The 27,633-nt window shown below is 39.9% G+C and overlaps 1 protein-coding gene across 5 annotated transcripts; it reads left to right on the forward strand.

The window, feature by feature from the left end:
* On the forward strand, positions 1–27,479 carry ZNF215 (zinc finger protein 215). 5 transcript variants are annotated; one of them, XM_027563168.1, is made up of 7 exons: positions 10–341; positions 8,704–9,261; positions 14,452–14,540; positions 15,935–16,067; positions 16,610–16,705; positions 19,420–19,664; positions 26,456–27,479. In XM_027563168.1, exons 2-7 carry the CDS (start codon positions 8,862–8,864, stop codon positions 26,636–26,638), a joined length of 1,146 nt encoding a protein of 381 aa, XP_027418969.1. In that variant the 5' UTR covers positions 10–341; positions 8,704–8,861; the 3' UTR covers positions 26,639–27,479. The 5 variants fall into 5 exon arrangements, with proteins under 5 accessions (XP_027418964.1, XP_027418965.1, XP_027418968.1 ...); XM_027563163.1 differs by lacking the exon at positions 26,456–27,479 and having other exon boundaries at positions 1–375; positions 19,420–20,644; XM_027563164.1 differs by lacking the exon at positions 26,456–27,479 and having other exon boundaries at positions 1–341; positions 19,420–20,644.
* The last annotated feature ends 154 nt before the right edge of the window (positions 27,480–27,633 follow it).

Below are 27,633 nucleotides of genomic sequence, written 5' to 3' on the forward strand. Positions count from 1 at the left end.
TAGTTGGACTCAAGACTACAAAGTGGGAGGGGCCTGGGAAAGGGGCGGGTCTGGGAGAGGCCCCACCCCCTGATCAACTTTACAAATGGGTCGCGGGTGCTGCTGGGGGCTTCAGCCAAGCCTGGTGAGCATGTGCAGGTGTGCCGGCCTGCTCCTGGAATTTAAGAGGTACAGAACCGGCGCCGGCGAGTAACGGTCAAGTGTGACCCACGGTACTTCAGTTCTGGAGTGTTTACCAACGCAAGCTCCCTTCCCCGACCGGGCGGGCGACTTGTGCGGCTCCTCTGAAGTGGCTCCTGGGTGTGACTGAACCCAGCCCTGGCTGGGAGCGGTACTTGCAGGTATCACGCGGCTCAGCGGGCAGTGAGGAGGCGGGTGAGTGGAATTGGGAATCTCGCTAGAAGGCATCCAGGCGGAACGCACGGGCCTCCGGTTTGTTTGCAGTTGCTCGGATTCCAGCTCTGCAGTTTCTGCTAGAGACGCTGGAGGAGGGCGCGACCAGACAGGGGTGGAGGCCTGGGCTGTGGAAGGAAGTCAGCGCGTGGGAGAGAAGTAAGCAGGGTATTGGTGGGCAAGGCTAGGTTCCACGTCCAGATCCCCTGTCTCCCCTTCAGTTCTGCGATGCGGGCGGTCTTCAGGCGCTTACCCTGGTAAATATATCTTGCGCATGCGCAGCTTGATTTTGGAGTGAGTCGTGGATTCCAGATCAATGGAGGAAAATTCATTCCAACTTGCCTTGCTTTCTCAGTCATTCCTGGCCACGCGCTGAAAGTAACTTAGTAATTTTATATTTAGTAGTAAATATAATGAGTAATTTATTAATTTTTAATCTATAAATCCCTATTTTTTGTTTTTTTCTCACTTTAGAGTTGAATGTGTAATTCATCTCATTCTTGTTTATATACGTAAGGCTTCGCCATTGCCTGACAGTAGAACTGGAGCTGTGCTATATAGATTTTGAAGTGCAGTGTTTGAAGTGTTTTTAATTTGAGTTGTGGTTTAGAAGCAAAAGTTAAACTTCAAAGTAGTTGAGATTGTTTTTTCTATTTCTACTTGGTGTTAAGATCTAGTCTTCATTCTGGTAATAAACGTGGTTTGTACAACTTTTATTTACTTTTTGTTTTTTGAAGAATTTTTTGGTACCTTAATAAAATAGCGGCTTTTGTAAGCATTCTCTTTATTCAAATGCTTATTGACACACTGCTTTATGCTCCTTTTTACAAGCTAATCTCGGAAGATAAGATTCTCCTTACCTCGGGGTATTGCTCTGCCTATGACGTACTGGATTAAAAACAACCCTTCTTACAGATACTACCTATTCCTCATAATTAGCGTCTGTTCCAGTTCCTTGACGCTGTAGAATCATTTGAACTTGTGTCAGCTGGCTATTTAATCTAACTCCCAGATTCCTGTCACCTGCGCCTTACTGCGCCCTTCCTAGCGCCTTAACTCTTCATCCTGAGTTAACCATCGTCCTTAAAGGTGTCTGTTGAGTACTTTAGAGTTTAAACTTCAACAGTTCTTGACTATTCCATTGCTCGTCCCTTAAACAGACCACTTAAGCTACTTGCAGTATGGCGGTACGTTGGTCCGTTTATCATCCAGACTGTTCCTCCTTTGAAATCTTCAAGAGCCAGCATGTCATCCTGAGCATCTCTAACCTGCCCTCGTAGCTCTATAATTATTTATACTGAGTAATTTATTAATTTTTAATCTATAAATCCCTAGTGTATTTTGATGCTTTTTCTCTCTTTGAGTTGAATGTGTAGTTCATCTCATTCTTGTTTAATTATATATGTAAAGTTTCACTATTTCCTAACAGTAGAACTTGAGCTGTGCTATATAGATTTTGAAGTGCGGTGTTTGAAGTGTTTTTTAATTAATTTGAGTTGTGTTTTAGAAGCAAACGTTAAATTTCAAAGTAGTTGAAATTGTTTTTTCTATTTCTACATGGTGTTAAGAGCTAGTTTTCATTCTGATAATAAATGTGGTTGTACAACTTTTGTTTACCTTTTGTTTATTGAAGAGTTTTGGTACCTTAATAAGTAGCGGCTTTTTTAAGCATTCTCATAAAAGCTTGAATAGAAATTACATTCTATCTGGTTTTATATATCAAAGTAAGCGTATTCATGTCCACTGTGCTGTTAATTTTAGTTTATTTGCTAAGGACTGAAAAAGTTGTCTTAGTCTCCTATTTATATTGTGCTATTATTGATTGCCTCTCTTATCTGAAAGTTTTGCTATAAATATATTTCAGTTATGTGATTTGATACAGATAGTAGTTGTCATAATGTCATGAGTTGTGCCTTCAATCATTTAAAAGTTTCCTCGTGTAATTTCATTCATTTGAGCTTTCAGTTCAATATATATCTTAATTCAGTTTATCCCTGCATATTTTATTGTTTACATTTGCTTGTTATTTTTGTAATCATCCCTTTAAGCTTTGGAGTTCTATTGGATGTCTCTTGAGTTTTTATGTAATTGAGTTAAATTTTTACTCAGTGCATTTATCATTACAATGGATATTCTTGTTTGTTAAATTTACTTTTTTTTTTTTAATGCTCCCTTGGTTATTGTTTTTAACATGTGATCTGTGAACTGTTTCTCTTTTTTCTCCTTGTATATTGTTAATTCTTAAAGTGTCTGGGCCCATAGTTCATTCTTCTGCTGAAACTCAGTGAGTGATATCTCTTCAGCACTTGGAACTGTTTTTTTTTTTTTAATAAACCCATACATTCCTAAAGTTTTGGAGAAGGTTTGTGTTGGATCAAAGACTCTTTCCTCAGTTGATCCACTTTGCCCTGTGTCCCCATTTAATGGGGATCTTAACGAGTATATAAATGGTTTCAAATATTTCTACAAGACAGTGAAAATATGGTTTAAAGAAACAGTTTAGCAAAGGCTACCACTTAGAATATGCTAGGAGGTGACCACAGTGAAGGTGGAAACTCATCTGCCTGTGTGAATCTTAAACTTTCAACAGAGCAGGCAGGCCGAGTCAAAAAGAAGATAGGGATTGAGTGAAGGGTTACATGTGAAACATCTATTCCAGTTATCTCCCCAAACTCCCAGCCCTCTTTTCACATGCATAGAGAAGCAGTTTAGCTCCAGCACCTTCTTCCCACAAAAGGTTCTTTCCTAAATAAATTGAATAAACCATCTGAGGATAACAAAGACTTTTAGCTTTGGTGTTGACATTTTTTATAGTAAAATCTTTTCACTCTGTTGTGTAGGGAGCCCATAGCTTGACAGCCAGCTCCTCCTCTCACCCTAAATCAAAGCCTGCCAATGTGTATGTCTCACTGATATTCATATCAGTTCAGTTCAGTCGCGTCCAACTCTTTGCAACCCCATGGACTGCAGCACACCAGGCCTCCCTGTCCATCACCAACTCCCAGAGTTTACTCAAACTCATGTCCATTGAGTCAGTGATGCCATACAACCATCTCATCCTCTGTCGTCCCATTCTCCTCCTGCCTTCAGTCTTTCCCAGCATCAGGGTCTTTTCAAAGGAGTTAGTTCTTTGCATCAGGTGGTCAAAGTATTGGAGTGTCAGCTTCAGCATCAGTCCAATTCAGCAACCAGTCTAATTCAGGACTGGTTTCCTTGCAGATTGACTGGTTGGATCTCCTTGCTGTCCAAGGGACTCTCAAGAGTCTTCTCCAGCACCACAGTACGGAAGCATCAATTCTTTGGTGCTCAGCCTTCTTTATGGTCCAACTCACATCCGTACATGACTACTGGAAAAAACATAGCTTTGTCTATATGGATCTTTGTTGGCAAAGTGATGTCTCTGCTTTTTTATATGCTGCCTGGATTGGTCATAGATTTTTTTCCAAAGACCAAGCATCTTTTAATTTCAAGGCTGCAGTCACCATCTGCAGTGATTTTGGAGCCCCCCAAAAATAAAGTCTGTCATTGTTTCCATTGCTTCCCCATCTATTTGCCATGAAGTGATGGGAACAGATGTCATGATCTTCGTTTTCTGAATGTTGAGTTTTAAGCCAGCTTTTTCAGTCTCCTCTTTCACTTTCATCAAGAGGCTCTTTAGTTCTTCACTTTCTGCCGTAAGGGCAATGTCATCTGCATATCTGAGGTTATTGATATTTCTGCTGTCAATCTTGATTCCAGCTTGTACTTCATCCAGCCCAGCATTTCTCATGATATACTCTGCATTTAGGTTAAATAAGCAGGGTGACAAGATATTCACATAGCTCTTGGTAAGTCTCCCATTCAGGGCAAATACCCATTAGGAAACCAGTCTATTGATACAGAAGAAGTAGAAATTCATATGACAATCTAGAATAATCAACCTAACGCTTTATTCTTAAATATGAGCAGAAAACTGGGGAACACTAGATGTCTAAAAACCATGATGATTAAAAACCTTGATCACAGAATCAAAGGGAATTTAGGAAACAGGAAAATCTTCAGAGAAATTTGAAATGATATTGTAACTGTACAAGCACAATGCTATGGGAAGAGAACCATCAGTAAGGAATAGTTTATAAATTTAAAGTGACTAGTAGAAACATTTTTTGTTTCTTCATAAAAATAAATTCTTCAAAGTGAAAGAAATCCCCCGTAACTCAAAGAAAAAAACATAAAAGCTTTCATCAGTTAAAAAAAAAAAACAAACCACTTCTGTGGAGTAAATCTGGACATAGAAATTAAGGTAAGATGGAAATGGTTGATTTTTATCATAAAAGTTCTCATGCGCCATTTGTTTTCCTTTTGCCATGTGCATGGATCACTTTGATTTGAAATTTTTTTCTCCTGTTTTACTTTTTACTGTAAATTTTTTTTCTCCCTTTTCCTCCATATTTTGGGAGACATTTTTAGGCTTTTCTGTCGTATCATTGGTTCGATGAAGTGTCACTTCTGCTTTCTACTGCTTCCAGTCAAGATTTTGAGTCTGCTAATCTACTTTGATACTTACTTTCATCTCATTCCTGTTTTACCAACAGGATTTTAAATTCTCTTTTGTTACAATACATCCTTTTGAATCTGTAGACATCAGGCAAGTGTCTTCTTATTTTTTTAAATAAAGATTGTGTTTTAGAACAATTTTACATTTACAGGAAAGTACAGTTTCATATACCCAAACCATTTCCTCTATTAGTGACAAATTAGTATGGTACACCTGTTTCAATTAATGGGATAATGAAATACTATTTATTATATTTCAATTAATGAAATAATATTGATACATTAACTGAAGCCCATACTCTATTCATATTTCTTTAGTTTTTACCTAATATCTTTTTTCTCATCCGTGGTCCCAGCCAGGATGCCATATTTTGTTTATTTGTTTTATATCGTTAAGCTCCTTGGCTATAACAGTTTGTCAAACTTGCCTTTAATGACCTTTACAATTTTGAGGAGTATAAGTCAGGTATTTTAAAGGAAGCCCATCTATTAGAATTTGTCTGATTATTTTTCTCATGATTAGATTGGAGTTATTGGTTTAGAGAAGGGAGATCACAGAGAGAAAAGTGCTATTTCCACCACATTGTCTCAAGGAAACATACTGTCAATGTGACTTACCACTATTGATGTTACCCTTTGTCACCTGGTTGAAATAGCGTTTGTGAGGTTTCTCCTGTGTGTGTGTGTGTTAGTTGCTCGGTCATGTCTGATTGTTTGCAACCCCAGAGACTATAGCCCACCAGGCTCCTCTGTCCATGGAATTCTCCAGGCAAGAATGGAGTGGGTAGCTATTCCCTTCTCCAGGGGATTTTTCTAACCTAGGAATTGAACACAGGTTGCCTGCATTGCAGGCAGATTCTTTGCTGTCTGAGCCACCAGGGAAGCCCTTTCTCCACTATAAATGCACTTTTCTCCCTCTCCATAGTGTACTCTTTTGGAAGGAAATCACTACAAAGAGCCCACACTCAATGGAGAGTTATGCGCTACCTCCTGGAGGGCTGAGTACGTAAATATTTGGACTTTTTCTTGTGGGAGATTTGTGTATTCTTCCACACTTATTGGTTGATTCAGTCATGTATATTAGTGTGGCTTAAGGGTATTTATTTTATAGTTTGCGTTATAATCCAGTATTACTTCATTCACTTGTTCATGCTGCTCCAGCTTTGGCCATTGGGAGCTCTTTCACTTAGCTTCTGTGTGCCTTTGACATGCCCCAGTAAATGTGTTTTGTTTTGTTTCTGAGCATTTCTTTTCTTTCTGGCACTTTAAGATGTGCCAGATTCATCTTATATATTTCCTACTGAGAGGGTAACAGGCAGGAAGGCCAGGGGTCTCCAAATGGAGGAAATAGGCTGCAAGTGTAAGACGTTTTTATCTCTCTTAAGCGGCAGGAGGAAACAAACTAGTGTATTTTTTCCTTCTTTATACAAATTTAAAAGGAGGTTTCTCTTAAAATAATGTGTTGCCATAATGACACCTGGTTTCACCTGAAGTTAACTATTCTCACACCGTGAGTTAACCAATGCGTTTTTCTTATGGAAATGTTTCTCTTAAGCTATGCTAATATACTATGCATTTACCCCAGACTCTGTCCTCAAGTCCTTTCCGCCTAATGGCTCAGAACCTACTTGACAAACCAGTATGTTATACTCAGATATTGTTCCCCTAATCTATGTAAACGAAACTATTTGTATGGTAATCTGCCCATCCACAAGATTCAAGTCAATCGTTTTATGGCCCGGGATGAATCATCTGGTGCCAAGATTATCCCAAAATGCATTTTATGGATGAGGGGCCTGGTGCCATTCTGAGTTTTAAGACATTCCTTTCTTTCGTTAACAGACTGCTAGTGACTATATAACATCCAGCTGAAGACTAGCAGGGGGGGTACTCTTTCTACCCCCTTCTGATGTCTGTGTCAGAAGCTTTCTCTATCTCCTTTAGACTTGAGTAAAACTTACACAAAAGCTCTGAGAGATCAAGCCTTGTCTCTGGCCCTGGATTGAATTCTCCTCCAGAGGCCAAGAACCCCCAGGTCTTTCAGCAACAACCTTTCACTACCCCAGTCCTCAAAGCATCCATTTGTCCATGGAACTCTGGTTCCTCTTACTGAAGAATGGTTTTAGAAACCAAGATCTGGGAGTTAAGTGTTCTTCTATGCCTACTCTGCTGACAGAGCAAGGAAATATATGTGTGTATACTAACCCCTATGTAGTCATATATCTGTAAATATTTCTATATGTAACCTTCTTTAACTGTATTAAGCTAAACATAAGTTCATACTGATATCTCCAGCTCTAATTCATTACCACATGGATCATTTGGCCTCCTTCCCTTGGTTATCTGAAAACTCCCACTCAAACATTGAGAAACCTGGCTCTCAGAAACTGCACTCCATTTACTTATTATTTAGTTCCAGCACAGTGTATATCAGTATCAGAATTGTTCATTTCTGCCTTCGTGGAAAATAACTATCAACTGGAGCATGTTTTCTTATGCCTTAAGTCTTATGGATTCTGCTTATTTCCAAACTCCTTTTCTTTTTCCCCCTGGAATGTCGTATTCTAAAATGTTTTCTTGTCCTCTTTCGCATTGTGTATTTTTCCTTCTATTGCACCATCATTTCAAAGGCCTTCATATATCCTTCCCCTACTTTGTTTATTAATCCTTACTTGAATGTTGATTGATCTATTCAGGTGGACATTGCCAGTAGATGAGGTCAGGAAATACTTTTATACATAAACTTTTGGCCAGATTCTAAGGTATACTTATAGGCAGACATATCTGTGTTGTATATGATAATATATGATAATCTATTGAATGCTTACTATCTGCTGAGAAGTGAGGTGAGTGTTCTTTTAATCCCTATAATTCAATCAGACAGATTTTGTTACATTCATTTACAGTTGAGAAAACTCAGACTTTGGCTAAACAATTTGCTCAGGTTCATACATGTAGTAACTAGTACAGTCTGGATTTAACCTCATGTCTACGACTCCAAAGTGTATACTCTTAACTACTATATATTGACTATATCAGGGTTTCTTAACTTCAGAAGTATTGACATTTGGGGCTGGATAATTATTTTTTATAAGGGGATGTATGTGCACTGCAGGGTGTTTAGCAGCCTCCCTGCTATACCCACTAGATGCCAGTAACAGCCCCCACTTGTGACAATCAGAACTGTCTCCAGGCATTGCCAGATTTTCTGTGTTGGCAGAATTGCACCTGAGAACCACTAGCCTAGTGGCTTACAATAAACATGACTCCTGAATGGTAAATTGCATCTGGACTGGGAGAACTGTAAACCAGATGGAAAGTTGGATCTGAACTTCTCTGACTGTAGTGACTCTTATAATCAGGCATGCTCTTTTGGGGAGCTCTGAGAGCTTCACTTGTAGAGTTGTTAGATATCGGTCCTGTGGAAGGAACCTTTCAGTCAAGATGCTTTCTGCCCAACCTGCATGGGCCACATTGCCTTGCACTTGAGCTATACTCTGTGAGAACTCCCACTGAAGAAAAATTCTAGTTCCTCAGTCCTCTGCTAGCAAGCTTTGTTTTCTGTCTAGTAGCCTTCTTAGTAGCTGGCGCCAAATATGATGTGTGGTAGACTTATAAGTCTTGAATGCTGGGTTGAGCCTAAGATCTCCCTGTTGCACATTGCAGACTGGTTCATAGCAAATCCTAACAAATGAAAACTTTTAATTATTATAGTCTGGGAATATACTTTTTGGCCTAGATCTCATTTATGTCTTTTTTTTTTTTTCCCCCCAGTTTCTCAGTTACCTGAATATTGGCTGTGTGTCTGAAGCTCCTGGAACTTTTCTCACTGCATATATACATTGTACACAAGTGCTTAGCCCCAGCCTGAGAATTATTAGAATCTTCTGGTAAGACAAATTTGAACTGCAGTGGGAGTTCTGTGGAGGAGGATGCAGCCTTTGAGCAAGCTGATGACTATCTCAAAGCCTCATAACCTGACTCCTCATGAACAAAGTGAGGTCCTGAGAGCAGATACGTCTTGGCAGCAGGAAACCATCGCAGTCATGGAGACAGATGACTGTGAGGCCTCTCGTCAGAAATTCAGGCATTTCCAGTATTTGGAAGTGTCTGGGCCTCGTGAAGCCCTGAGCCAACTTTGGGAGCTCAGTCTTCAGTGGCTGAGACCAGAAATTCATACAAAGAAGCAGATTCTAGAGCTATTGGTGCTGGAGCAGTTCCTGACAATTCTCCCTGAAGAAGTCAGGACTTGGGTGAATTTACAACATCCGAAGAATAGCAAAGAAGTGGTGAGCCTCATACAGGATGTGATTGATATGCTTGAAGATGAAGGTGAGAATATAGAAAATTGGAGGTAGAATAGTTGACCCTCTCCCATATGAGGAAAAATTATCTTAAAAATTTTTTTATTTGTATATAGTTGATGTACAATATTATATAAGTGGGAGATTTATGATATGTTATTGTTTAGTCCCTAAGTTGTGTCTGACTCTGCAACCCTGTGGACTGCAGCATGCCAGGCTCCCCTGACCTTTAACAGTCTCCCAGAGTTTGCTATACTATCCAGCCGTCTCATTCTCTCTCACTCCCTTCTCTTCCTGCCCTCAATCTTTCCCAGCATCAGGGTCTTTTCCAGTGAATTCACTTTTTGCATCAGGTGGCCAGAGTACTGGATCTTCAACTTCAGTATCAGTCCTTCCAATATAGTGATTCACAATTTTATAAGATTATACTCCATTTATAGTCATTATAAAATATTGGCTATATTCCTTCTGTTGTATAATATATCATTGTAGCTTATTTTATACATAATAATTTTTACCTATTAATTCTCTACCCCTCTACTCCCCTATTCCCTCTTCCCACTGGTAACCACTAGTTTGTGAGTCTGTTTCTCTTTTGTTATATTCAGTAGTTTGTTGTATTTTTTAGATTTCACATGTAAGTGATATCATAGAGTATTTGTGTTCCTCAGTCTGACTTATTTCACTTAGCATAGTAACTTTTTCTGAAGCTGAATGGTGTCAAGGGCCAGATCATAAAGAACTTTACTATACTAGGAAGGCTGAACTGAGAACTCAGAGATTGAGTAGGGGAGTAAAACAATTTGATTTGCCTTTCAAAAACACTCTGTTGGTTTCATTGTAGAGCAGGGGTCAGCAGACCATGACCACAGGCCAGCTGTTTTTGGAAATAAATTTTTATTGGAACACGGGTACATCCCATTTGTTTACATTTTGTCTATAGCTGCTTTCCTGCTATGACTAGAGTTGATTGTTATAGCAGAGACTGTATGGCCTGCAAAGCCAAAATAAAATATTTATAATCTGGATCTTTATAGGAATAGTTTATTAACATCTGCAATAAAGGACAGCACTGAGAGCTCTGAAAATAGGAAAACCAGTTAGGAGCTATTGTAGTAGATCAAGTGTTAGAGAATAAGGAAGCATTGGGAAAACAGGAGACTGAACCTGAAGGATTTACATATTATCTGTGAATGGGATAAATGTTCTGGCTTGCATGAATGGGGTGTTAAATAACAGATTTTGTTGGAAGAGAGATTGATATATTAATTATGTGACACATTGAATTTGAGGTCTTTGTGCGACAGCCACAATGAACCATCTAATATGTAATTAACAATTTGGCTTTAATGTTGAAGCCATTTTAGTAGAAGTTTAGTAGTTTTTGTTGCTGCTATAACATGTTACCATTAATTTTATTACTTAAAACAATATGAATTATAGTCCTAAATGTCTGTAAATTAGTGGGTCTTTTTGCACTAAAATCAAGAAGGAAAAATATGTAAACTTATAGGTATGAACAGGAGTAGAAGAAATACAGATTCTTAGGAAGACCCAGTATTTAAGAGTTGGTATAGATATAACTCCCTGGAGGAAGAAATGGCAACCCACTCCAGTATTCTTGCCTGTAAAATCTCCTGGACAGAGGAGCCTGGTGGGCTACATCCCATGGGATTACAGAGTCAGACATGACTGAGCGACTGAGCACACACATAGCTTCAACTACCATTAGAGAAAACATAGATCGAGGATAGAGGAACGTGTTAAACTATACCATGGGAGTGCCATTAGTAAAATCTAATTTGTCACAAACTGCAAGACAATCCAGTTTCTAGAACAAAATTCTAAGGAAGTAGGGAGGGGCCTGGAAGAGGGATTTAGAGATTAAAAGAAACATGAAAGATATGTAACTGATCATGTGAATGTGTGGACCTTATAACAAACATGTGAGGCAATTGACTGGATATTTGACTAAGAATTATTAATTAGAAACAGTGATGATATAGGTGTTGGAGTTATATTTAGTCTTTATCTAAAAAGTAAATAAAATGAAGGACTGAGAAAAATAAGAAAACTCAAAATAAGGTAAGCAGGCTAGAAAGGTAATCCAGAAAGTCAAAGAACCAGGCAAGATTGGTGTCTTGAGCTAAGAAAGAAGAAATCTGAAAGAAGGGATTGTTGAACACTGTTGCAACCAAAAAAAGTCTTATAAAAATGAGTACTGAAAATAATTGACTGAAATTGTTGGTTAGATCAGTGGTCCAGCGTGGGTCTGTCTGGGCTAAAATCAAGGCTTCAGCAGTTCTTAGTTTCTTTTTGGGTCTCCTGCTCCCTTTCCCCCATCTTCAAACTGGCCATGGTGAACTGGGTTCTTTACACACTGCCATCTCTCTGACACTCCATTCTGTTGTCATGGTGTGTGCTGGCACACATGCAGTTGCTCACACTCATTCTTTCACTTTCTCTGTTTCACTGACCACAGCTGGGAAAGGTTCTCTGCTTTTCAAGAACTATGTGATTTGATTGAGACCACCCAGATAATCCAGAATCATTTCTTCATCTCAAAGATCTTTAATGTTACAGAATCCCTTTTCCCATACTATCCAAGGGTTTGGGCATGAATATTTCAAGGGGCCTATTATTCTGCCTATCACATGGGTAAAAAAAAAATGAAATATGAGGTGAGAGTGTGATAATGATTATAGACTATTCCTGAGAAGTTTAGTTGGGAAGGAAATGAGAGGTTGCAGGGTAATACAGGACTGGGAAAGGCTTTTGGTTTCTTATAACGTGCTGTGGATCCCTGAAGAATCCACTTAAAGGGTTTGCCTTTATTTTTACTTAACTTAGATCTCTCAGGAGGGCTTCCATAGTGGTTCAGACAGTAAAGAATCTGTCTGCAATGCAGGAGACCTGGGTTCAATCCCTGTGTTGGGAAGATCTTCTGGAGGAGGAAATGGCAACCCACTCCAGGATTCTTGCCTGGAGAATCCCATGGACTGAGCCTGGCAGCTACAGTCCATGGGGTTGCAAAGAGTTGGACAGGACTGAGTGACTAAGCATACACAGACCTCTCAGGGCTGAGAGGCTACTGGCTAGCATTTGTTGAAAACATTTAATGAAAACTGTATTAACTACTGCCACCTAGAACAGCAAATAAACAGTTGGGACAAACAAAAAGATTGGGAGGAAAGGTGCTTTAGGGAGTAAAGGATTTGAAAGCTCCTACAAATTCTTAGAGATCTAGGAGGCTGGGTATGTGTTCTAAAAGACCTGAGGATTCCCTGATTCTCACCTCTGTCCAGTCTTCAGTCTCCGCTCAAGCAGAGGTGATAACTATCTGGCTAAATGTTGAAGGCATTCCCTGTGCAGACAGCCCATCTACAAAGGCTAGGGAATGGTTTTGAGGTTTTCCCCCCTCCACAGTTCAGTTCAGTCGCTCAGTCATGTCTAATTCTTTGCAACCTCATGGACTGCAGCACGCCAGGCTTCCTCTCCCTGTTTCAAGCATTTAAGGGAATCTCTGTGGAATCGCTAGCTAACCACTAAGCTGATGAAAGACACTTAAGTGGACACAGAAAACAAAGAATATAGGCTTTATAAAATTTTTTAAAAGTTGAAGATTAGCAATATTGATAAAAGTTTAGCTACAATGATCAAGAAAAAAAAAAGACTAAAATCACTGAGATCAGGAATAAAGGTAGGGGGATTATTATTAAACTTGCATAAATCAAAGAGGACACTGTGAAAACTTAGATGAAATAGAAAATTTTCCAAAATGACCCAAACTGATTCTGAACCCATAGCTGAAGAGATTGAATCAGTAATTTTAAAAATGTCAAGCAAGTAAAAAATCTTTTTGAGGAAGTGGGGATGGAGAAAGTATGACTATATCTAAGCAACTACCAAGACCATAGTAGTGGAGAATGAGAAGAGGTGAGTTTGGTGGGCAAGATCCATTTTAAATTAAAAGGGAGAAAGAATATAAAAAGAGCTTGGGAATGTACTCATTTGTGAATTTTTCTTTGAATGGCATAAGAGTTTCAGAGAACACAGTTGTAAAGGTTTAGAAAGGCGGTCAGGAGGGAAAAGAGTTATGGAAAGGAAATAGTACTCAGTGAGAGTGATAAAATGGAGGATGGTTGATTTAAGGCTTTTGCATCTTTTCAAGATATATCTTGCATATTTCTAAGAATGACAAGACTAAAAAATGCAGTAGTCACTGTCTGAAGAATTATGGGACTGGGGTTTCACAAAGTGTTATAGGCCTGAATAAAGTTAACAGAGTATAATCTTACTGGCAACATTCAAATGGCATGTTGCTGAAATTTTGGGGTTTTTTCCCCTCAATTTTGCCTTTATTTACAAAACGGTCTCATAAATATTTCTTGCATTGTTTTTGTTTTTTCTTATTTCACCCTGAATCAATAAGGGTGAAATAGTTACAGACCAGTATTGGTCCATAGACTGACATTTGAGGATTAGTGGTGTAAGTAATGAATCTTGGAGTAACATTAGAAACTAGCCCTTGGGTGTATATATATATATATATGTCTCACCAAAGGGCTGGAGAACAGAATTGGTTGCCGCAAAGATTTTTATGTCATAGAAGAGTCATTAAGTCTGTGTGTAGTATACACAAAGCAACTTAGAGGAAAAGAATCCTTGCGCAAAGTAATCCCCAATGTCTTTGAGGAAGTGATTGGTTAGGTAAAATATCATTAGCTCCCAGTAGAATTACAGCCTGTGGTGGCTCAGCCTTAATTAGGATTTAGTTTTGACAAGATTATAGTTATTATTTTTTTGATCTGCTATAACCACAGATGAGGCATCAAAGTACTATTTTCCCTCTTCTCTCTGATCTAGTAGTTCTCCACCCCTAATAGAATCTCAGAATCACTTTTAGACCTTTTTAAAACTATAAGATCAGGGACTTCCCTAGTGGTCCAGTGGTTTAGACTCCTCGCTTCTACTGCAGGGGTTGTGGTTTCCATCCCTGGTTCAGTGAACTAAGATCCTGCATGCTGCATGGTGCAGTCAAAAAGTAAATCATAATAAAGAATTAAATAAAAATCTGGGCCCCACCCCTGGAGATTCTGGTTGCTGGTAGAACTTGACATTTTTTTCAAGCTTCTGAAGTAGCATGGTGAAACTGCTGTAATTATTAGAAGTTTCTCTGGGGAAAAATATTTCTCCCTAATGTTTTCTTCATCTTCAGGTATAACCTGCAAGGATTCTGTCCTACATCAGAAAGGGAGCTTCAAGAAAGAGAAAATGGAAGCTGACTTAATAACAGGCAAATCCCAGGTAAATTAGGATTCCAGTCTTTATTGAAACATCCTGCCTTTTCTCTCTTGGTCTTTGAACTTTTGCCAAACATAAGGGCATGACTGTTACTCTGCCACAGGACACTGGACCCATTTTAGTTGATGATACACTTTTTGGAAAATATTTAATTTTGTATATTCTCTGTGCATCTATGCCCTCAAGATTGTAGATGATAACTGAAACTGTAGGCATAGGGCCTCCCCAGGGAATGCTTAGAATTCAAAGTGAAGAAAGCCAAGGGCAGAATCCTGAGCAATGTCAGTTAATAGGCAAGAGCAGAAGAAACCTCAAAGGATACTGAAATGAAGGGACCAAAGTTGTAGAGGAAAACCAGGTCAATATGATGTCACCTTGAAAGCAAAGGATGAGCATTTTCAAGTACATTTCATATTTCAGTTCTTCAAAAGTTCAGGAAAGTACAGCTGAGTAGTGTCTGTTCTCTTAGCGTCAAGGAGATATACGCATGCATGCGAACAGAGGCCAGATTGTTGAGGGTTGAGGAGAGGAAAAGTGAGGAAGTAGGCAGAACACATGTAGACAGCTTATTCACAAAGACTGGCTCTGAGGTAGAGGACGGTTTGTGTGATTTGTATTTCAGTGTGACTGATGGTGCCTAGAAGGACAAGGTTAAGAGTGCTGAACAGAGAAGTGCAACAACTAATGGGATGAGGACCTTTATAATAAGTATTTTTGCAGTGCCTAACATTTCTAAGGGCTGGGAATATGACAGAAAACAAAACACCTGCCTTCATGGAGATTATATTCTAGTAGAAGTAGACAGACAAATACAAGCAAATAAGATAATTGCAGATAGTAATAATTATTACAGAGAAAAATAAACATAACCCAGTAGACTGATTAGGAAGAAGACCACTTTGTTGGGTAATCAGAGGGAAAAAAAAAAACGTATTTAACAGAGTGACACTGGGCTCTGAGACCTGAAGGATGAGGCATCAAAAGGTTGCATTTCCTAATTAGAGATGCTCCCTCTTCTAGCAGAGCCTACATCTTCATTACAAATTTCCTACAATTCTACCTTAAACTCTTCCTGTTCTGAACTCTTTGTGTAAGTTATTTGTACTCTATAGTAATTTTTTGTTCCACAGTTACTCCAACTGTTTTTTCTCTTCAATTAAAATATAAGCTCATCTAGAGTTAGAACGGCCCTTCATTTTCCTTTTGCAGCCCTCACAGAGTACCAAGTTGATAGGCCCTCATGTAACTTGATTTTTACCACTTAGAACTCCCAACACTGTCCTATCAATTATTTTTGTATATTGTGACCACCTACCCTATTCTTTCCAAATTCATTTCTTCTCTAGTAATACTGATATTTTGGAGACCTTTAATTAAATAGGAACTTAATGTTTTAGGAACCAGTGAAATTAGAAGATGTGGTTGTGGAATTCAGCAAAGAAGAGTGGGGGCAACTGGACCCTGCTGTAAAGAACCTGTACAGGCATGTGATGCTGGAGAACTATAGGAACCTGAATTCACTGCATAAAGGTAGTATCTGTGTATTTACCTAATCTGCCCTTTAGTAGTCTCTTCATGCATGCGTGCTCAGTTGCTTCAGTCGTGTCCAACTCTTTGCAACCCTACGGACTGTATGTAGTCTGCCAGGCTCTTCTGTTTATGGGGATTCTCCAGGCAAGAATACTGGAGTGAGTTGCCATGCCTTCCTCCAGGGGATCTTCCTGACCCAGGGATCCAAGCCTCATCTCTTATGTCTCCTGCATTGTTGGGTGGGTTCTTTACCACTAGCGCCACCTGGGAAGCCCAGTAGTCTCTTCATCTTCTGTTAAAAACTAGGACTGCTGAAGTGGTTGAGGATATTTGAGTTTGGGTTTAGATTTTCTAATAACTTTTGGGAACAAGAGCAGATGCTCTTGCTGAATGTGATTCAAAGTCCTTTCTGATGCAGAGCTAGAAATGCACAGGTTCACTGGCCTTATCTTTTAGCATCTCAGAGACTACTACTTTGGGATTGAATTCTCTTCCCTATAAAAATGCCTGAAATGTCTTTGTTTCCTTTTCCCCATGAAAAGAGCATCTACTTTCCAAACCAGTTGAGACCTCCAAGTTGGAGAGTAAGAAAGAAAGTTGGATAACGGAGCAAGACATCCCAAGAACAGCTGTTTTTGGTAAGAATCAGGCAGATCTGAGGCATTTGTAAGAAGCTTCTGTTCATTAAATACACAGATAATGTATGACCCAGTTTGAGTTGGGTTTGAGTTGATAGTTAGGAGGTGACAACAAACCAGCTAAACTTTGAAGAAAAAAAGTCATTGCTTTTCATTCACAGACTTTTTTTTTTCTTATGTGAACAGGCAAAACAGTGGTGTGGGTTAGAAACACAGACTCCTTATTTTTTTTTTTAATTGGTGTGTAGTTGATTTACAATGTTGTGTTAGTTTCTGGTGTACTGAAAAGTGATGCAGCTAGGCATCACTTATATTTATCAAAATATATCCTCAGTATCAAAATTATTATATCTGTTAAGGATTTTGTAAGATGGCCAGATATAAAAATATATTAGTAGGTTTTCTACATCTTAGAACTAAGTGACTTGAAAATAACAAAATACATTAAAGTGATATTTTAAATAGGAGTAAAAAACTTATGTGAAAAATGAGTTGTACAAATGTAAGGAGAACATACTTATTAGGGAAATACAACCAGGAAATTTGCTGTTCAGTAAATACTGCTAGAACAATTATGGTTTTGATCATCTATTACTTCTTACAGATCATCCTAAAACTTAGTGACTTAAAACAGTTATCTTAGTAATTCTCACAATTTTGTGAGTTGACTTAGGAATTCTTACATTGCATATGATGTTGGCTGAGGATGCCGTGTTCTGGCCACTTGACTGGGATGGAATGGCCAGGATGACTCATCACATAGCCGGAGGTTGATGCGGGCTGTCATGGGAAGACTCATCACATAGCCGGAGGTTGATGCGGGCTGTCATGGGAATTTTGCTGGTCCTGTGGACCAGAATACCTGTACCTGGCCTCCTGAGGCAAGGGCTCCTCACAGCACAGCAGCCATGCTCTGAGAGGAAACTTCCTGAGAGGAGTTGGAAGCTGTCAGTCTTCTGAAGGCCAGGCCCAGAAGTAGCCTAGTATCACTTCTGCTACATTCTGTTAGCTAAGCAGGGACAGGACCAGCCCAAATTCCCGGGGAAGGAAAAAAAAAACACTAAAAAACCCTGCACTTCTCTCTGAAGAGCATATCAGAGAACGTGCCATAATTTTGATCTGCTGTAGTTTGTCCTCTGACCACAAATTGACTTCATTTTCCTCGTTAATTACATTTACTCTCTCCCCAGATGTCATCTCATTATGGCATCAAGTTTGAAGTCCAGAAACTCATTCTGTGAATTAAGTCCAGGTTTGGAAGAGATTCCTCTTGCTCTGAAAACCTGGGACTTCAAGGAACAGGTTATCTGCTCCCACACATCCAACATACACTGGTGAGGTGGAGACAGGAAGACTGCAGTCAGGATTCCCAGTATATGCCTGGGCTCCACCCTGGGACACTCTGATTTAATAGTCTACGTTCTAGCATGGGCATTGTATAGACAAATGATGATTGCTCCTAGAAATTAGACTAAAGGAGGCTGAATTGATATATACTTGACAAAGTTGGATGTATCAGTGGGAGCTGCTTTGAGGTAAAAGTCATTTCATCAAGTAAAACAGTATTACCTAAGGACAGATTAGATGTGAGAGATGAAGAGCCGTGGTTATTCAAGTTTTCTTTATAAACTCCAGTGTAAATGTTAAAAGACCAGTGACTCATGGAACAAAAATGAGGATGTCAAGGGAAGCTGTTTCCACATGGAGGGAGATAGTCTCTCATTTGTTGCGTTTTGGAACAGAGTAGGAATAGTCAAGCGGAGATGTCCTAGAAACTGTGAAACTGCAAAGCTGAAGATCTTACTTAGCTACTGATAAATCATGGAAAACAACAGTGTTAGACATATCTGAAATTATGTGGAAAAAGAGAAAGAAAGTTCATTTAAATTTAATTTTTAAAGAAATGCTAGAATGCACAGTTTACTGGGTGTGTGTATATATATATATACACACACAGAAACTAAGTGAAAAGGAATTTTGAGAAGGGAAGTGAAACTTTATCAAAAGAAATACAGAAACTTAAAGAGCTGAAAAGAGAAAAACCCAACCTGAATCAGGTAAAGTTTTGAGTCCTAAGAAACACATAGAAAAATGTTTGAGCACTTTTAGAATCAGGAGTGATTTTTGCGCCCAGAATAAGAATAGTTTCCATGCTATCATATATTTCAGTTCTTTCTGCCTCTGTTAAATACAGGGAATAATTGCTGCCATAAGGATAATAGGGGCACTATGATTGCAGGTTTGCTTTCAGATGGTTAAGGTACAGGGCCTATAAATTTAGACATGTTCCTAAAGAAATGATTAAATTGGTATTTTAGAAGGGCTTATTTTTTGAAACAGCTTGGGTTAAAAGAGACAAGTTATTGGAGAAAGCAAGATTAGGTATAACTCTTACAGACTAGTTATGAACCAGTGATGGCTTGAAATGTGATATGCCATGCCATCTCTGTATATATACTGATATTCTGCCAAGTTCTGTGTATTCTCCTTAGTATTCCTAAATAGCTCTCCTCATATTTTATGATCTCATCCTCTTTTTAATATTTTTATCTCATTTATTTCTTCTATAGTCATTGTTTTCTAACCCCACCTCACATTTCAATTCTGTATTTAAAGATCCATAAGATATGTGTATACCATTATGTGGCTTAGCATTCCTTTCCTAATTAAGCAATTTTCCTTCCAGTTCATGGCATTTTTTTATTTATTTCTAGACAGAGAGAGAATTTCAGAAAATCAGGAATTAGTCCCAAAACAGAGAATTTCTGGAGAAGAATCATCCCATGCAGTGATTATGACAAGATTGACCGAAGGTGAACATTTTCCTGTAGATGCCTGGAACAGTGATGACTGGTTATATAGGAATCAGGAACCCTGGGACACAAATTTGCCACAAGAAGTTTTCATTCCTAATATAGTGTACACTGAGGAGGGAGACTTTGAATATAGTGAAAATAAGGTAAGCACTGATGTTAAGTCAGTTAAGTCAATTTTTGATACACAACAGGGAATTCCTATGAGAAAGGATTCCCCAAAGTGTGATCAGCTTAAAACTAACTTTGAATTTAATTTAGACTCAATAGGTAAGCAGCATTCAGAATATAAGTGTGGGAGTGCCTTGAGCCTGAGTACAGATATTCAGCACCCCAAAAGTCATACCACCGTGAATTTCTATAAATGTTATCAGTGTGGAAAGGCCTTCAGCCGCAGTTCATCACTCATTCGACATCAGATCATTCACACAGGAGAGAGACCCTATCAATGCAGTGAATGTGGAAGATGCTTCAACCGACGTTCAAACCTTACAAAGCATCAAAAAATTCACGCTGCAACAAAAGCCTGGGAAGGCAATCAATGTGGAAAAGCCCTCAGTGAGCATGAAGACAGTAATAAAAATCCAGGACTCCATTCTGCAAATAATCTCTATGAATGTGTTAAGTGTGGAAAATCCTTCACCCGTGGCTCCTCACTTACTCGACATCAAACGATTCATACAGGAGAGAAACCATTCAAATGTAAGCAATGTAAGAAAACCTTTAACAGAAGTTCAAACCTGCTTAAACACCAAAAAATTCATACTTGAGAGAAGTCCTGTGATAGCAACAATGTGGGATTCCTTCAGTCAGAGTGCAAAACTCGTTCAAAGTCTGTGAATTTCTTCTGGAAGGAATCCTGTGCATATAGTAAATGGAAGAAAATATTTGTCAGAGAGTATTCTTTAATTGATATGAATGAATTAATACTGGAGATAAATTGGATAGAAATCTGAGGGAGCTTTTCCAGGTTTCATATGAAGCCATAAGGGTTCGGAATTAAACACAGCAACGTGGTAGTGTTTGTCGTCATTCTGATGTCCATTTACCAATGAGAGAGTCATTTCCTAGGCAGGTTGATAAGGAGTCTAGGAGTCCCCAAGGAGAGAGGGGTCTGGAATTCTCAAGGAGGAAGGAAGGACAAACTTTTTTTCTTTCTCCACATTCCTTAGGATTATATAACAATAATGTATCCTGCCTAAGGACAGTCTCTGGATTAAACCTTCTGGCTAATTCTGTTATCTTAAAATGTAAATTATGGGAGTAGGTCAGGTGAGGTCTTTACAACCTCCAGACATTCTTTGGATTCATTGGAGAGTATATAACTTCATTGCTAACACTAGCAAGCGGGTACTCTTTCTGCCCCCTTCTGATGCCTATGTCAGAAGCTTTCTCTATCTCCTTTATACTTTAAAAAAACTTTATTACACAAAAGCTCTGAGCGATAAAGCCTCGTCTCTGGCCCCAGATTGAATTCTTCTCCTCCGGGGGCCAAGAATCCCGGTGTATTCCCGTGATTCAACAACAACCTTTCATCTTGGGGGCTCGTCCGGGATCCTTCAGGACAGGGTAAGGATGCTTGGAGCTTTAGTTCTTTGTTCTCTTAGTGAACACGTTTTCTGCCATGCTTTACTAACTCTACCGTGTGCTTGTGTGAATGAATGGCATGCCCTGCATGAAGCAAGTAAGGAGCCCTGCTCTGCGGTTCCACGGTGATCTCATACAGCTTATGGCAGAAACCTGTCGGGGTGTTATACCGACCTGCCAATGCCAAGAGGCGCCCAATGTCTCCTTCGGGAACCGACCAGAAATGGGCAAAGCGTGTGGACCGAACTCTCCTTTCTCGGTCAAACTTTTCGGTCTCTGACCATTTCATAACTCTTTGGGAATTAGAAGTACTAACCTAATCTACTGGATCATAGACTTTCAAGGGACTTGTGATCTATACTGTTATTGTGTACGGTGGCTTAGGTCCCAAACTTGGATTGGTGGCCAATAAAGCGCCTAGCCTCGCTAGGAATCGAAAGTTCGGAAGCTAGATGGAGCTCTAGCTCCCAGAACATCTCTGAGGTTAAAGGTTACTCAGATTGGGACTGCACTGGGTTTTTTTTCTTTGGTAATGCCAGCTCTTAGTGGATCAGAGGAGGCTGTTATAATGGTGTGGTGATGCTAGAAAAGAACATCTCAGTTTTATGTTCGTGTCAGTCTTATTGTGGTCAGGAAATACTCAGGGTCGTGCACAGGCACTCAGGTGACGAATGTTTCCCACAGCGGTCTTAGCTTGGGAGGCATTCCGGAAGGTTACTCTGATTCACCCCGGGTGACATCAGAGGCAAACAAGGTTAAAGGGGAAGAGCTGGACGTCAAGTAGGGATGCTATCAAGTCTACCCCTGGTACATCCCCACCCCATCAGTGGTAGAACCGGGAGGGACGAGTACAGCACCTGCATCGGTAAGGGACAGACTAAGTCCGACCAGGAAGGAAAAGCTTTTGGTGTAACGTCTGTCTACACCCCCATCTAGAGCAGGGAGGGACGCCTCCGGTAGAAAAAATGGCGCTGGTCGCTTTTTTTTCTCTCTTACAGATGGGAGCTAACAATTCCAGCCTCACTCCTTTGAACTGTATCCTGAAAAACTGGAATAGATTTGATCCCCAAGCTCCCTCCTGTCCTCTTACTTTGCCCCTGTACCGGGGACTCCAAACTGGGATTCAAACTGCCCACATGGAGGTCCAAACAACTCCTGTCTCAGTACGACCTCAGACTACTCTGGTTTCAGTAGAAACTCAGACCATCGAAGTAAGAGATGAGATGGAGGACAGGAGGCAGAGAGAAAAAGAAAAACAGGTTTCTCCAATCTATCCCTGGGATCATATGCGCAGAGCAGCCAGAGAGACTGAGGAATAGCCACACAAGCTGTTGCCTCTTTATGAAACACCCACTGGGAAAAATAATCAGTCTGTGAGAGTTAATAAGCCTTTCTCTTATCAAAAAATACAAAGAATCAAGGAGGATCTGAGAGACTATTTAGATGACCCAGAAAAATATATTAGAGCTTTTAAAGGTGTTACTCTGCTTTATGACCTCACTTGGAAGGATGTGATGTATATCTTGGGACAAACGCTGACTCCCAAGTCAAAGATTCGAGTTTTGGGAAAAACGGTTGCTTATGGAGATGAATGGCTTGGTAATAAATCAGTAGGGAAGAGGGAGAACGAGATAGTGGCCCTCCTCACTGGGAGTCAGGCGGTCCCAACTATAGAACCAGACTGGGACTACAACACAGCTAAAGAAAGATGGGATCAGAGTCATTTTGTTAGATGTATTCTTGAAGGACTTAGGCAGGCGCGTTCTAAGCCTTTAAACTATGGCAAATTGGCAGACATAGAATAGGAGGAGAAGGAAGCTCCTGGTAAATTCCTAGATAGACTGAGAGAAGCCCCTCGCAGATTCACTGAGATTGATCCCGAAAGTGAAGAGGAAAAAGTGATCTTAAAGGATAGATTTCTCACTCAGTCGGCTCCAGATATCCGCAGTAAGCTATTAAAACAGGCCTATGGACCAAATCAGTCTTTAGATTCTCTGTTACAACTGGCTCAGACAGTCTTATTATGGTAGGGAATATGAGGAAAAGAAAAAAAGGCAAAAAAAAAAGACAAAGGAAAAGGCGGAAGCCTTCGCCATGGCTATGAAAAACGTTCTTAAACAGCCTGAGAAAAATGCCCAGAGGGGCCCAGGTGAAAAGGGATGGGCTTACTATTACTGTGCAAAGGAGGGGCACCAGAAGCGGGATTGTTCTGTGCTGTTTTCACACGAGTTTCTGATCCTGCCAAAATCTCCCTCACCCCTTTTGGGAAGGGATATACTGAGCAAGGTCCATGCCTCTGTTTTCATGAATACGGAGCCCTTCCTTTCTCTCCCTTTAGTTGAACAAAATGTAAATCCTAGAGTATGGGCTGATGGAAAATCTGTGGGTCAAGCACAAAATGCTATTCCTGTAGTTGTTAAGCTCAAAGACCCACACGTATTTCCGCATAACAAGCAGTATCCACTGAAACCTGAAGTTAAGAAAGGGTTAAAACCCATCATCAAAAATTTAAAGGAGCAGGGACTATTAATTCCCTGTAACAGTCCTTGCAACACTCCTATTTTGGGTATAAAAAAATCAAATGGTCAATGGAGACTAGTTCAAGATTTACAAATAATAAATGAGGCTGTAGTTCCTTTACACCCCGTGGTGGCTAATCCTTATACTCTATTGTCTGAAATTCCTGAACGGGCCAAATATTTCTCAGTAAGTCTTTGAAGACCCTACGCAGCCAGCTTCTCAGTTAACCTGGACAGTTTTGCCCCCAGAGATTTCGTGACAGTCCTCACTTATTCGGACAAAGTTTGTCACGGGATCTACAAAACTTTAATAGCTCTGAAGCGGTGGTGTTACAATATGTAGATGATATTTTGCTCTGTGCTGAGACAGAGGAAGCTTGTTCGCGAGCCTCAGAAGATTTCTTAAACTTTCTGGCAGGCTGTGGTTACAAGACATCAATAAAAAAGGCTCAGTTTTGTCAACAATCGGTTAGATATCTGGACCTAATCATATCAGAAGGGACTAGGGCCATAGGCCCTGAGAGAATTAAACCTATACTAAATCACCTCCTACCTATGACTTTAAGACAATTGAGAAGATTTTTGGGAATCACAGGTTACTGTCACATTTGGATCCCGGGTTATGGGGAACTTGCCCGGCCTTTATATAAACTTATAGCTGAAACTCAGCAGGCCCAAACCGACAAACTGGTTTGGTCTCCAGAAACTCAAAAGACTTTTAAGGTTCTTCAGACTGCTGTCCTGCAAGCTCCAGCTCTGAGCTTGCCCACAGGGTCAAAATTTAATTTGTTTGTCACTGAAAGAAAAGGTGTGGCATTGGGAGTTTTGACACAACCCCGAGGGCCTCACCAGCAACCTATTGCTTATCTAAACAGAGAATTAGATGTAGTTTCACATGGGTGGCCCCACTGCCTAAGAGTAATTGGGGCAGCGGCTTTATTAGCACCTGAAGCTTTAAAAACAATTGATGGACAAAACCTTACTGTACTGACTTCTCATGATGTGAGTGGAATCTTAAATTCTAAGGTTAATATTTGGATGACAGACAGTAGGCTTCTTAAATATCAGTTATTGTTGTTAGAAGGACCAGTAACTAAGCTTAAAGTTTGTGGAAATCTAAATCCTGCCACTTTCCTTCCTGAAAAGGAAAATGAAACACCTGATCACGATTGTTCTCAATTCCTAACTTTATGCAGCTCGGGAAGATCTAAAGGATACCCCATTAGACAGTCCTGACATGGAAATATTTACAGATGGCAGTTCTTTTGTTCAGGATGAAAAGCGTAAAGCAGGTTACGCCGTGGTGACTGCTGAACAGGTTTTGGAAGCAAAATCTCTCCCCCAGGGAACCAGTGCTCAGTTAGTGGAGCTTGTGGCCCTGACCCGAGCCCTCGAGTTAAGCAAAGGGCAGCGGGTAAATATCTACACAGATTCTAAGTATACTTATTTGACTTTACATGCTCATGCTGCAATATGGGAAGAGAGACACTTTAAAACAGCAACAGGAGAACCTATTAAGCATTTCAGAGAGATTGAGAGACTTTTAACTGCTATATATTGTCCTAAAGAAGTAGCTGTTATGCACTGCAAAGGGCACAGCAGGGATGGGAGTAAAATAGCCGAAGGTAATCATCTGGCTGACTGTCAAGCCAGAAAAGTGGCCTTTGATCTGGACAGGTCCTGTGGAACAGGAAAAACCCCAATATACTGAGAAAAAATTAAAAGGATGAGAAACGAGGAACAAAGATTACTGATAAAGGATGGTTACAGTCCGAGGATGGACGATTAATAATTCCTAAAAATGCTCAGTGGAAAATTCTTAAGGGTTTACATCAGAGTTTTCATTTGGGTGCTGAGAGTACTTACCAGATGGTTTCTTGTTTGTTTAAAGATAAAAATGTAATGAAAACTTTAAAGAATATTATCAAAAGGTGTGAGATTTGTCAAAAAAATAACCTAAAGACTGAAAAGCTAACAAAATCTGGATTACAACGAAGTGAGAAGTATCCTAGAGAGGATTGGGAAATCGATTTTACTCATGTGCCAAAAGCTAATGGATATTCTTGCTTACAAGTTTGGGTAAATACCTTTACTGGATGGATTGAGGCTTTTCCCTGTCGTAGGCTAAAGAAGTTATAAAGATTTTAATCCATAAAATTATCCCCAGGTTTGGGCTGCCACGGAGCCTTCAGAGTGACAATGGCTCCGCCTTTAAAGCTGCTGTAACTCAGGGGGTATCTAAAGCTCTAGAAATAAAATATCACTTACACTGTTCCTGGAGACCCCAATCCTCCGAAAAAGTTGAAAAAGCTAATGACATTATCAAAAGACATCTGCGCAAATTAACTCAAGAGACGCAGGACAAATGGATTAAAGTCCTACCATAGCTTTAATGAGGGCTCAAACTACCCCCAAAAAGGAGGGACTGTCCCCCTTTGAATGTATTTATGGAAGGCCTTACTCACAGACATTGTTATAGACCCTGAAGCCTTGGAATTAACTAATTATGTAACTCAGCTCTCAGCTCTTCAACAGGCGTTAACAGAACTCCGGGAGACGACTCCTGCCTGACCCAGCCTCCGAGACAAGCAAGCCTCTATTTGAGCCAAGAACCGAGGTCCTTATAAAAACATTGGGATCTGGGGGCCCATCCCTCAAGCCTCTCTGGGAAGGTCCTTACCAGGTTATTCTTTCTTCTCTCACTGCTGTCAAAGTGCCAGAAATTGATTCATGGGTACATCATCCTTGAGTTAAGAGGTGGCACCCTGACCAAAATTAAGTGACTTCATTTTATGTCTTTACTTTCTGTGCTCTGACTTTGTACCTCTTAGATGGACCTGATAACCTATGTGAGCTTACTTCTGCTGACTCCAAATATCCTGAGTCTGCCGTTGGCTCCTCAAGACAATGTCTTCCTGTCCTGGGCTCACTCCTATGCTGCATTCCACAATCAGTCTAACTGCTGGGTCTGCAGAGCGCTCCCCTCTTCGTCAGTAGAAGGCGTCCCGTGGTAGACATCCCCACTTCAAGGAAAAGACTTTCTCCAAGTCTGTGAATACCTTCGACAACAATCACATGTGATGCCTCTTCTTCATCTGATGACATGTACCAACCCTAAAATGGACTGGTGCAACACTTTACACTTTAACTATGGACATAATGTGACTTTTAATTTCTATTTTAACTTGTTTTAATGACTATGTTGCTTGCATCTGTAATTGTAAAACTGGATTTGTTTCTAGCCACATGAAAGCTTTTAAGTTACAAATGGTTGCTCAAACTCCTGCCACTGCTGTAGCTTCCTCCAACTACTATTTGGGGCCCCTGGATAAGATATCCTCAATATGAGGATTAGGAGAATATGTTGCCTCACCAATTTAGGGACAACGCCCCTTGTCAGCTCAAAAGTAGTTATGGAACGAGAACGACGCCCCTTTTCCCTAGACAACATAATTCTCCTAAAAGAAAAGGGGGGAATGAGAGAGTCATTTCCTAGGCAGGTTGATAAGGAGTCTAGGGGTCCCCAAGGAGAGAGGGGTCTGGAATTCTCAGAGAAAAAAAGGACAAACTTTTTCTTTCTCCACATTCCTTAGGATTATATAACAATAATGTATCCTGCTTAAAGACAATCTCTAGATTAAACCTTCTGGCTAATTCTGTTATCTTAAAATGTAAATTATGGGAGTAGGTCTGGTGAGGTCTTTACAACCTCCAGACATTCTTTAGATTGACTAGAGAGTATATAATTTAATTGCTAACACTAGCAAGCGGGTATTCTTTCTGCCCCCTTCTAATGCCTATGTCAGAAGCTTTCTCTATCTCCTTTATACTTTAATAAAACTTTATTACACAAAAGCTCTGAGCAATCAAGCCTCGTCTCTGGCCCCGGATTGAATTCTTCTCCTCCGGGGGCCAAGAATCCCAGTGTATTTGCGTGATTCAACAACAACCTTTCACCATCATCTCTCCCTAGTTCATAAATGAAACCTATGGGATACTTACATTCACC

This window comes from Bos indicus x Bos taurus, chromosome 15 (assembly GCF_003369695.1).
Source record: "Bos indicus x Bos taurus breed Angus x Brahman F1 hybrid chromosome 15, Bos_hybrid_MaternalHap_v2.0, whole genome shotgun sequence".
Taxonomy (NCBI): domain Eukaryota; kingdom Metazoa; phylum Chordata; class Mammalia; order Artiodactyla; family Bovidae; genus Bos; species Bos indicus x Bos taurus.